The sequence below is a fragment of the Dermacentor albipictus genome, chromosome 3 (genome assembly GCF_038994185.2).
Source record: "Dermacentor albipictus isolate Rhodes 1998 colony chromosome 3, USDA_Dalb.pri_finalv2, whole genome shotgun sequence".
NCBI classification, from domain to species: domain Eukaryota; kingdom Metazoa; phylum Arthropoda; class Arachnida; order Ixodida; family Ixodidae; genus Dermacentor; species Dermacentor albipictus.
Genome location: NC_091823.1, coordinates 107,726,787 through 107,738,919, shown reverse-complemented (window position 1 = coordinate 107,738,919; position 12,133 = coordinate 107,726,787). Strand labels below are relative to the sequence as shown.

The 12,133-nt window shown below is 46.4% G+C and overlaps 1 protein-coding gene across 3 annotated transcripts in view; it reads right to left on the bottom strand.

The window, feature by feature from the left end:
- LOC135904883 (retinaldehyde-binding protein 1-like) overlaps positions 1-4,935 on the bottom strand; it is a 54,746-nt gene extending 49,811 nt beyond the window's left edge. Inside the window, exons 1-4 of one of the 3 annotated variants that reach the window (XM_065435872.2) lie at positions 4,732-4,935; positions 4,508-4,627; positions 2,612-2,732; positions 192-443 (exon numbers count right to left, since the gene is read on the bottom strand). In XM_065435872.2, the coding sequence (XP_065291944.1) occupies positions 192-443; positions 2,612-2,732; positions 4,508-4,543 (409 nt within the window). In that variant the 5' untranslated portion in view covers positions 4,544-4,627; positions 4,732-4,935. Of the gene's footprint in view, positions 1-191; positions 444-2,611; positions 2,733-4,507 lie in introns of all 3 variants that reach the window. The other 2 variants (XM_070535915.1, XM_065435873.1) reach the window with 2 other exon arrangements.
- Positions 4,936-12,133: the final 7,198 nt, after the last annotated feature.

Sequence of the window (12,133 nt, the reverse complement as noted above, 5' to 3'; positions counted from 1 at the left end):
GCGTTTCTCCGTCTCATGGTACCTGCAAAAAAACAATTGTAAACTTGTATGCAGTCGAGGCTTCCTATAGCCGCTGGTATTTCTTTGAGTGAATAAACAAAATAGGGCGCTGACTTTGAGGCAAGACGTTCTCTTTGTGTGCAGCAGGCAAGAAATTTTAGCAGGAGAGTTTTGTTACTATGGGAACTTACCTACTTTGAAGACTGCCATGCACCGGCCATACTCGCCTGGTTCGGGCGATATCATCAGGAGTTTGTGGTCGTGGCAAATTGTTCTGAAGGGAACATTCTGAGGGACAAGTTGATGAAAGAACTTCGGTACATCTCGCCGCGCACGGAAGTAGTTTTTCACCATTTGGGAGGCCTCTTCTACTCTGTATTTTCTGGCTCGCAGAAACATTACCAGAAAGTCATCACTCGAAGGAATCTTCAACGATGGCTCCTCTGTAATTATGAGCACACGCAGCGTTAGCGCCTTTGAATACAATTGATATCCACTTGTTTCGTGGGATAGTTTTGGCGTGTCTGAAGCATCATGTCATGCTCAGGAAAAAAGCTAATATTAGAGCTATTTGATCTAAACTAAGATTGAGAGCATCATCTCTCAGTGCAGTATTAAAAGCAGTCCTAAGCAAAAGTATTAGCGTTAACTGCAATATAAAATTCATGTAGTGCTACTTACATTACGCTAAAGCATTTACGGGAATGGCACGAGGTAATCTTGCTACATGAGTGCACGGTTTAACAAAAGCAAAAATATGTGAGTTAAAAGTCTTTGCCTTCTTAAAACTTGTGACTGCAAGATTATTCCAAACAATTCATGCAACCCTTTCACAGAATATCTGAAGAATAAAAGAAAAGCTTTTGAATTGCATTGCTATATCTTAGTCTGTGAGGTGTTTCATGCGAAAGCGGGAAGCAATGTGCTTAAGTCGTACAGGAACAAAATCGCGCCTAATCAGAAACATGTGCCGCATATTTATTTTGATCAGTTGGCGATACTTAATGGAAACAACAAAAACAGAAGCTTGCCAAATAAATACTCGATTACAAATTCTAAGTGCATTTGGATTTACACAAGAGGAGGCAGTGATTTCTGACGCTCCGCAGAATTGCTTGGAATACCGAGGCTAGCATTATCGTCGGGCTTATACAGAACTTAATAATTTGACGTATTCTTTTATGGAAGTGCTTTTTCAAGCAAATGAAACAGTGCTACATGATGCATTTGCGTATTTTGCTGTGTTTTGGGTATTGTCGCCGTGAGACTGGTGATAGCTACGAAACTGACTGTAGAAATGTATATATTTGCATAAAAATACGTATTGAGTTAACAAGCCAATACATAATACACGTTAATACATTAATACGTTAACAGAGCCGATGTTCTAGCTAACACAAAGAGCAAAGAATGTAACTTGGCAGGCGATGGAATGCATAGGGTAGATAACCAGTGGATCATTAGAATTACAGAATGGGCGCCAAGGGAAGGGAAACGAAGTCGACGGCGGCAGAAAGTAAGGCGAGATGATTAAATTAGGAAATATGCAGGCGCAATTTGGAATGAGCTAGCACAAGGGAAAGGCAATTTAAGATCACTGGGGAAGGCCTTCGTCTTGCAGGCTGGTGATGATGATGACATTATTTCGGGCAAACATTTCACTGATTGCTTATCATAGCACAATCGGAAAGTGCGCTGCCAACGCTGTGACACCATGGCATAATGATGTGACGAAGAAGTCCCGTGTTCTCAACCGGAATATCTCGACAGCTATTTTTGCTAGCCGTTCGCCGAAAGGCAGATTTAACATTTGTGTTCGGATGTGGTTTATATGACCTGTGTGGTTCCCATGATGCTCCAGTGCTCTTTCCATGCTAGAGTGAAAGGACACTGCTGAAGTGCTGAGCAGCACAAGTGCTTAAGTTGCACTCTTTTCTTTCCTGTTAGCAGATATTATATACTCCGTTACTTGCGAGAACGTAGGCGCGATTGAACAAAGGGACTCTGTATTGGCCGATAGGCATCGACGAGGGCCTGAGACCCTTAAGTACATGGCTAGTCCTGTTCCACCTTGAGCAATGTATTGTCGCTGCTATTCAACCCCCTCCCCCCCCCCCCCCCCCCCCACCGCCCCGTAGCAAGGGATACTGACACGTTCAAACAAGTGTACCAGTGAGAAAGGACATAAGGAAAGCGCACAACGTGGACAGTGATGATGACTGAACGAAGGGAATAACGCCGTAGTGTGTACTGCTCGCTTTTTTTAAGTGCGTTTTTAAGCAATATAATACTTTGAGTGCAGAATGTTAACAGGGCATCGTACGAGCCAGAACTCAGTTTCTAGAACTAAACACCTGCCGAAGGAAGTCGTGGAAGCTCCCAATGTACATCAAAGCACATGCCATTGTGACAGCGTATCACGAGGTATATAAATAATAGGTGCTGCAATACTTTCAATGCACTAGAAAGCTTTATGAATGTGTTCTGAGTTTGAATGCCTTGAAGGGGACCGGTGTGGTGTCGCTAACATGATATAGAAGACATTACGTTAGGTATCGGACACACCTCAATGGCGCTTCCTTAAGACGCAAGATCGAAAACAGAAATGTACCTGCTAACAGTTGGCGTATCCGTACCAGGGCATCTGCTTTGATTTCAGGCGTTTCACCGAGTTCGAGCCTAGCCACTTCTTCAAGGTCCAGTGCTGCTTTAGATTTAGTGACGGCGGCATCCTGCTTAGCCATCGGTATTCCGGCAGGTTGCAGCACAGCATCATGAATAAAAAGAATAAATATTAGAGATTTGGGTGGGGTGAGAGGGGCTTTATTTTACGTCGTTACATGGCACAATCAAAGGTTTAGTGCTTGTCAAGCTTGACATGCTTTCAATCTACGGCGAATCTCGGCTGGCACAGTATTCATCTGTGACTCGCACTAAAGCGAGCCACTGCTATTGCCGGGAACGGTCAATCGGCGAGACCCCATGTAAAGAAGAAATATTTGGAAAATTGGAGGGATCGGCTTTCTATGTAAAATAGGGTCCTGGAATTGGCGGACCCTCTCATCGATAAGTGCCCTGTGCAACTAGCAATCACGGAAGTGATAATCTCGTTGTAATGCTTATCGTTCTCGGGAGTGGTCAAATGAAAGAACAACCTTAAATAAGAAAAGAGTGATAACAGTGCACGGTGATTCTATTCTAATGATACTCCTTATCAGACTTCGGCAGGGGTAAGAGTGACGCTCTACCCACGTAATCACCGCATTCGGCTGGCCGCGAATAATAAAGTCATAACAATCAAACCAAAGGACCGCTTGCACAATACCGACCATGATTTCTGAAGAAGTGTTAGTAGTTGCAATGATTTAATCTTTCACAATACTTAAAGCAAAAGAATCATCTTTAATATGCTATTGCAGAGGATATCAGTACATTAAGGATATTTTTTATGGTTTGGCAAACATGCTCTGTTAGCTTATGGCTGCTTCAAATTCTGACAGAAACTGCACTGCGCTACCCCCTGATTGAATGAGCACAGAGGGAATCTAGCACTGGTAAAGCGTTCTCGAAAGGGCTGTTATGTTTCTCGGCTACTGACACATCCACGTAGAGGAACCGAGGTGCCAAATTATGTTAACGACTTCACAGTTTACTTATCAGTGATCGCCGCTTCCATCGCTGCATCGTCCGAAATAGCCATACATTGAATACTTCAAAGTTTTCATTTTGTATGTGCTCTTAGAGATACTCACATGATGAAAATTGCGTTAGACGAAGTGGTCGCGACTGTACTGGAGAGCATATAGCGCCGACATATATGGTGGAGGGAATATTTAAATAACGGGCTCTTGAGTCTTTCTTTGTTTGTATTTGTTCTCAAACAATACTACTTTCGTTATTATGCGGAGGGGTGTAAAATGCATGCTCACAGAGTGAACTAGCTGGGGACTACACCAAACAAACGCAAAGGAGCACCATCTTTTATTCTTGTTTAATGATAGTCCATAACTGGAGTGCTGCGCTGTGTTGTTCAAGCCGCATTAAAAAAAAAATTCGCTTACGTAGAGTTAGCTAAGCATTCTTGCAAGGAATACGACGGCGCACCGGTGAAATGGGCGGCATAAATAATGCCCGATTTAACGTTATGTAGAATCTTAATCACTTCGATATTCAGCTATGCATCAGTAAATCTAACATCACTCGTTCAATTTGCTAAATAGATGCCGTTCTCATTTATTCTTGTTTAATGATAGTTAACCCTAGAGATGCTGCGCTGTGTTGTTCATGTAAATAAAAAGAAAACTCGCTCAGGCAGAGTTAGCTAAGTATTCTTGCAAGGAAGACAAATGCGCACGAGTAAAATAACAGCATAAACATCGTGCCATTTAACGTTATGTTGACTGTTAGTCCCTTCAATAATCAGCAATACATAGGTAAACTGAAAGTCACTGGTTCAGTTTGCTAAAAAGAGGCTTGTTCGTGGAGAAAGAAATTAAATCATACTTACTAGTTGCTGGTTGTGAATCTTGGACACTTTCGCCATCGTGGCTTGCAAGGCACAGCTACCCTATTCACCGCACAGACGCCTTATGCGAGCAACACTCTGCTGTTATGATGCCACCAGAACCTGTCCCAGGACATGAAGTCTTCGCATAAACTGCTCACTATAGGCCGCTAATGTTACTAACACTAAGGCTAATGTGAGCAGCGGAATCCAGCAACGATACTTACTGCACTGCAGTAAACGAAAAATATGCGGGTTCAATGGCACGATTGCCGCGGTGTCTGCTGTCTGCCGCGGTCTGCCTGCCGCTGCAGTTGTCTAATCTGCAGCAGATATCGTTCTTGCTTGCAGCTAGCGGGACTTGCGAGGGAAGCGGAGTGAGAAATGTTTACGCAAGGAAGCGTGCGCTCCTTTTCCACTCATCCACGCACGCGGTGGTTGTGTGGAAGAGTTCAAGTGCGTGAAGCAGTCGAGCCTGTGCTATGTCAGTCCGAACTACCAACGCGGCTTGCCGCTTAAGTAAGAAAAAGACAGGCGCCAATTGAACGAAGGCGTCGGCACTATGCCCGACAATCCGCGACGACCATCTCAAGGACGACTGGTCGTGTTTATAAGCGGTTTCAAGGAAAGGAGGAAACCTTTCGCCCTGCAAACGGGTGAACGCCCCCAAGGCGCCCGTCCGTACGACGATTCGTCGCGTCTGGGGGCATCTCCAACAATATAGCATCATCAAACAATATTGTCAGCCGCAGTAGTGGGCACAGTGCAAAGGAAGAAGCAGGAAGTACAAGAAGGAATTCGAAGTGCTCGTGCTACCTCCGCCCACTCGATAGCCTGGTCCCGCTGCCGTTGTTTTTCAGAAGCCAGTTGTCCTCATTAAACGTCGCCAGTCCTCTTTGGAGACACGTGATAAATTGGTGGAGGCGCTGGGCATTTCACATTCATGCCGCAGACCCCTCCTGGGAGCGGAGCCACCAATCCAGTGCCAATAGAGACGCCCGTGTATCGGGCAAGCCGCATTATCAGGGGACTGCCTCCAGAAGAGAACACAGCGATTCCAACCACCTCAGCTGGTATGGGTAGGGCGATGACAACCCGGTACACACTTCAGAACCCACGGGTTCCATAGTCGTTCCATGGTGACGTGTTCGAATACGTCGAAGACTGGATGGCGGACTTTGAGCGCGGCCGAGTACAGTGAGTACAGCGCACGTCACCGCCTACCGCACGACAGTCACGCTCACCGTCGCCAAGGCGATTTTCACCACCGCCCCAGTGATATTCCAGCGTACGATCGCGAAGTCGCCGCTGGGAAAACTAATTACAGTGACCTTTGTCGGCGAGGTCGCTGGCAGTGGACACGCTGAAGACCTCCGATCGACGCGAACAAGGACGGGCACCGGTCCGACGTCAACTGCAGCTGAATGGAATGGCCGGCTTTCGCTCCACATACCGGTGGTGATCGACGGTGACGTGGTTAGGGCTTTAGTGGATACCGGTGCGGCCTTTTCTATCTTAAGCGGGAAGATGGCTAGGTTTATGAAGAAAGTAATTATTCCTTGGCATCGCTGGCAGATTCGGACGGCTGGTGGGCATGTCGTTATTCCGCGGGGAACCTGCGCGAATAGAGTTCGGATTCGAGGATCGACATTCGTGGCCAGCTGCCTTGTCCTACGCGAATGCTCCCGTGACGCCATTCTCGGCGTTGACTTCCTGCAAGAATACGGCACTGTTATAGACCTACGCGGAAGTGTAGTCACCTTCTCAGCCGTCCGAGCAATCGACGGGTATGACAGCCGACGTGAGGATGCCCTTCGTGTTTCCGCCTAAAGCGTTACGCTTCCTCCACGAGCCAGTGTCCTCGTGGAAGTTTTATGCGGTGGAATGCGCGAAGGCGAAGTGGTCGCAGAAGGTAACTTATCACATCTACTGACGCAAGGTGTTTGTGCGGCTTGGAATGTGCTACAGCTTAGTGATGGCTGTTCTCAGTTGCTTGTCACCAACTTCTTAACGAGCATGGACACCTTTTCCGCGGTACTTCAACTGCGTTTGCCGAAGAAATAGAGAACGTGGCTGAAAGTTTTGCCTCTGAAGCAGTGGGCATGGTTGACAAATCAATGGGTAACATCGACATTAATTCAGAGCTATCGCAAGACAACGAGGCAGCACTGCACGCGCTCTTGCTTGAATTCAGTGCACATTTCGCAAGTTCGTCTAAGGTACGCCAGACTTCAATCGCAAGGTGCAGGATCATCACATGCGACGAGGCACGCCCGGTGTGCCAGCAGCCCTACAGCGCGTCGGTGAAATAACGCGAAGCGATTCGTACGCAAGTAAAAGAAATGCTTGAAGACGGCGTTATCGAACCTTCCAAGAGCTCATGGTTGTCTTGGCTCATTCTTGTCAAAAAGGAAGACGGAACGGTACGCTTCTGCGTCGACTACCGGAAGCTCAACAACCTAACTAAAGAGGACGTGTAGCCGCTGCCACGTATTGACGATTCCTTAGATATACTGCGGTGCGCACAGCATTTTTCGTCACACTGTTTGAAAAGCGGGTATTGGCACATCGAGGTAGACGAAATAGGCCGTGAGAAAACTGCCTTCGAGATTCCCGATGGCCTCGACGAATTTCGAGTGTTCCCTTTCGGCTTGCGTTCAGCTCCAGCTACGTTCCAGCGAATGATATATACTGTCCTCGCTGTACTGAAGTGGCAGACTTGTCTCGTGTATGTTGACGACGTAGTACTCTTTTCTAAAACATTTGAGCAACATGTTCATCGCCGGCGGAATGTGCTAGAAGTGATCCGATCGGCTGATCTCACACTTGAACCACAAAAGTGCCACTTTGGCTATGAAGAGCTCACGTTTGTCGGATACGTTGTAAGCGCCAGAGGAGTCCGACCCGACCCACACAAACTTGCCGCGGTAACAGCTTTTCCTCCTCCAGCCGGCAAGAAGGTCGTGCGGCGTTTCCTAGGCATGTGCGCGTATTATCGACGTTTCATTGAAAACATTTCGCAGATAGTGGAACCTCTGAATCACCTTACAAAGAATGACACACCATCTGTATGGATTAACGAGCCAACCAGCGGCCTTCGCTGATCTACAACAATGCATGCTGTTGGCACATGTCCTGGTACATTTTGACGATGGCGCTGACACCAGGTACCTACTGACGCCAGTAACATCGGTCTTGGCGCAGTACTTGTCCAATGTTAAGACGGCAATGAAAGAGTAATAGTTTGTGCTAGCCGCTCGCTGTCACGTGCCGAGGCGAACTGCTCTATACCACAGAAAAAGAGTGTCTTGCGGTTGTGCGGGCGATCACGAAGTTTCGCCCTTATTTCTACGGCCGTCCTTTCAAAGTGGGCACAGACCAACAAGGCCTATGTTGGTTGGTGGAGCTTGCGGCTACAGGAATTTGACATCACTATCATTTACAAGTCGGGCCGCAAGCATGAAGACGCTGACACACTATCGCCTGCGCCTTCCGAATCTGTCAGTCGAGAGTCAGAGGACCATGAAGGCTTCCTGGGCGCCATTACTGCACCGGACTTGACAAGACGGCAGCGTGAGGATGCAGCAATTCGACCCATCATCGACCACTTAGAGGGCCTGCCAACAACCATTCCACGCCATCTATGTCGCGTATTGACATCCTTCTGTCTACGAGACAACGTGCTTTAAAAAAAAAAAGGTACGTTTGAGTGACCGAGCCCACCTTCAGGTAGTTCCAAAAGACTTGGAGGATGACATTTTTTTCGCTTGCCAGGACGACCCTCAACTATCCACTTAGGCTCGTCACGAACGCTTGCCAGAATACGCAAGATGTATTACTGGAATCTATGAGGAATCTAACTGGAATCTATGAGGAATCTATGACAACCTACGAAGCGAATGAGAAGAAGGTGCGGCTCTCAACTCTTCATGAGATTAATGGGTGGCCTCAAACAACGTCGCTGCCCGAAAAATGGACTGTCATTCAGAACTAGACGTGCACTATGTTGCTGACATTGTTTAGGAGTGCACGCCACGTCTGAAAGCATCTTTGCCAATTTTCGGTATCGTATCCCTCAGTGAATGCTTTTATGAAGCCGAGATTAGCACAGTAGGTGACAGTATTTTGCAGAATGGTATGCGCGATTTGATTTCGTTATTTGATGATTTAGTGAAGCTTTGCATGCGGTTTGACCGACCACGACGCTGTTCTCGCCTCGGTGATGTCATTTTACCTGTTGTGTAAAAGTTAGAAAACTGCGTGGAGCAAGAAAAACAGACAGTAGAGTTCTTAAAAGAGCAATCGCTGCTCATTTGAAAACAGCGCATGCAGTGCAGCTCACGTGTCCCCGTAATTGCACGTGTTTAGCACACAATATACATGCACAACCAAAGAACTCTCTGCGAAGGAACAGTGAACTTACCTTGCCTCAACCAAGCACAGTAAGTGTGTGCGCGTCGTTCAATACGTCCCCACAAAGTTAGCGCTAGGAGAAAAACTTTCTCGGTTATGTTGCACAAATACTCAAGCAACAAGGTGCCCATGAGCCATGCGCAAGCGCCATTTTTGAATAAATATATGTCAAGCCTAGCTTGGATTATAGGGGTGGGAACATACGTGGCTCTGCTGCCGACTCTTGCGAAGCAGGCATGTCGGCGCATGTGGTCATGAAGCAAAATCAGCTAAGCGCATCTTGAGAAGTGGCGCATGTTCTGCCTGTTCATACCCTTACTGCAAATAAACTCCGTGCTGTGCTAAAGAAAATAAGTTTACCACTACAACACATTGGATACCTAGGGTACGCTACATCCCACTAACTTGGAGCGCCAAATTGTGAAATGTTCTTTCCAACTTTTTAGGCAGTTCGTAGCAGAGAACCTTAAGACACAGAAGTCACATCAACTTTCATCGTAGTGCCGTGATTGCTAAAACTCCCCGCAAGGGCAGAGAGCATCCAAATGTATATGAGGAGCCAATTTCGCGACTTGAACTAGGCCCAAAAATAATTTTCCTCTCTTCGTTCATTACATGGCTGGATGCTTTGCGAATCATATAAGCAGGGCACCGGTGTTTTGACAAAGAAAACATTTAGTGCTCGGTGGTATTTGTCTCAGTATTCAAAGTACTGTGTGAATAAACTTCGTCACAGGTATATATGTCCTCGGAAAGGTTCAGACAGATTCACTGGAAAAGTGTTTTGGGTAGTGCAGGGAGATTGCAGGTGGCCAGTATCACATTTCTGTGCGCCAGCTCTATGAGACCGAAAGGGGAATTCAGGTTCAGAACAATTTACCTGCAATGAGTCCCGAAAAAATGGAAGACATTCACGACCCGGACATTACTATCCAAACCTATCAGGCGTTTGAAATAACAATTGTAGATGTATATCTTGAAGCGTTGAAGTCTCACATACCTGTGATTGCTTATGTTGGTGGCTATTGTGCCCATGCTGTTATGAAAGTGTCCAAATGTGACAGCTGACGAAAAAGCTTAGTTGACAGAGCTCAGGGCACGCAACGGGAAGACGCCCACTCATCACTTGCACAGTTAGATCGCGGTCGTTTGAAATTCCCATCTCCATTTGTGGTCACAGTGGTTTTGTACGCGGAATCTGTTGTAAGCAAACTTAGCGGCGATGAAAACTGCATATAAATTTTGAAGGGTTGCGAATCATGTGAATGTGGCCACACATGTCAGTTTTTAATAAGTTTAGTAACCAGTTGTGCTACAAACATACTGTTCTATAACTTATGCAAGCCGAGAAATAATATCACTTGTGTTGCACTGGCCAAAAAATCCAAGAAATGGAAGGGGACTTCCCTGGCACAGAAGCAACATTTGGCCTTTGTTGTTTGGATATTTCAGCACGTGCATGTCATTGTATTTATCGTATGTTGGGCTCGTCTTCCGACATACAGATGATCTGTCCTGTAATTCAAAAAGACTACCGCGGATCCTTTCATTATGTGCCTTGTATATATTTTACAACTTGGTAGAAATAAAGCCTTCTTTTCACTTTCCAGTTTCTTTTGTTCGATACACGGACACGTTTCTGTCACCCATTCGTAGCTGATGCTTTTCAGATTTCCAATCATCCGTTCAACAAATTATGCCAAGCAAATATGGAGCTGTTTCTACTGGCTTATTAAGCTGCAAAACAGGTGATGGAAAAATGTCAAAGCCTCGCATTGGGCGGCTTTTACGTCTCTCAGATACTGTTACCCATCAAGCCCATAGTCTTGTACGCAGAAAACAGGCACCGGTTGGCCGGTGACGTGACTGACGGGATGTCACGTGACGCGCGGGCCTGAAGGATCGTTCTAGGAGGCGTTGGCATAGCGCGCAGCCGCAAGGCCGCGCATCCGCCACAGCAACTGCAGACGCAACAACGATAGCGAAACGTGCAGGAGCAAATTAAGTGATGGGAAGTCGAGTAGGGGTGCCACAGCGTAAAGCTATTCCAAACTTTTCTATTCGAATTCTGCAATCAGCTCTCCATGATTGCTCAAAGCATTTTCGGACCCCCCCTCCCCCTTCGCCTCTCTTGAACACAATGTCAAGAAAACGCGAAAACGCCCCATGTTTTACGTGTGCACACTGATTACACATGATTAGACAAAACGAAGGAAAAATAATTCTTTCTGATTCGACGCCTTTTTCGCCATAATACTCTGCCATTGATCAAACGTTTTCGGGCTGTGCCCACTTCGCCTGTCTGTCAGGCGATGTCACAAAACTGCAAAACCTTCCGCGTCAAAGTGAAATGGGACGCTATAACGTAATGTTATTCCAAACTTTTTTATTCCAGTTCTACAATCAGCCCTCCACAATTGCTCAAAAAATTTTCGAGTCACCACCCACTGTGCCTGTGTTTCACGCGACGTCATGAAATCCGTGAAAAGCCCCATCTGACATGATGTGCGCACACTGGAAATGCATAATTAAACCGAACGAAAGAAAAATAATAATTTATGATTCGACGCCTTCTTCAGCATTAGCGAAGAAGACGTCGTTTGACCATTTGCTATTTATCAAACGTTTTCTGGCTACGCCCACTTTATCCGTCCGTCACGCGACGTCCTAAAACCACGAAAACTCATCCCGTCGAAGTGATGTGTTCAAGTTAAAGACACATTAATATGCCGCACAAAACTGCAAGTTCTTTTGAATAGCCTGAGAATGCCCCGTTTCAAAAGAATAGAAGATGACTGCCCGCCGATCCTTGTAGCACTAGCTGCTCGGAGCTACCGGGGGCATTGATTTATTTGCCTATAACAGGGGATTTTTCGTGGCATTATAACGTTATCGCGATCTTGCGGCACGTATACGACATGGCACTGTCAGCTATCCTTTGCTGAGGATCCGTTTAAGCACCATTTTCGACCTTCCTTCGCATACCACCGCGAATTTCGACCAGCCACCGCCAGCGATATAACGGGAAGTGAACCAATGTCAGACGCCGGCACCACTCTGCTCATCCGGCTATTTACTTTCATTGCGTTGGCTTGACCCCAACGAAACTCTCTCCATAGGAGCGTTCTCCTCGCCTCTTCTCAGCGAAATAGATAAAAAACTGCTCAATTTTGGCAGGAAAGCAAAAGAAAGTGACATCCTTTAAAGGAGAAGGGT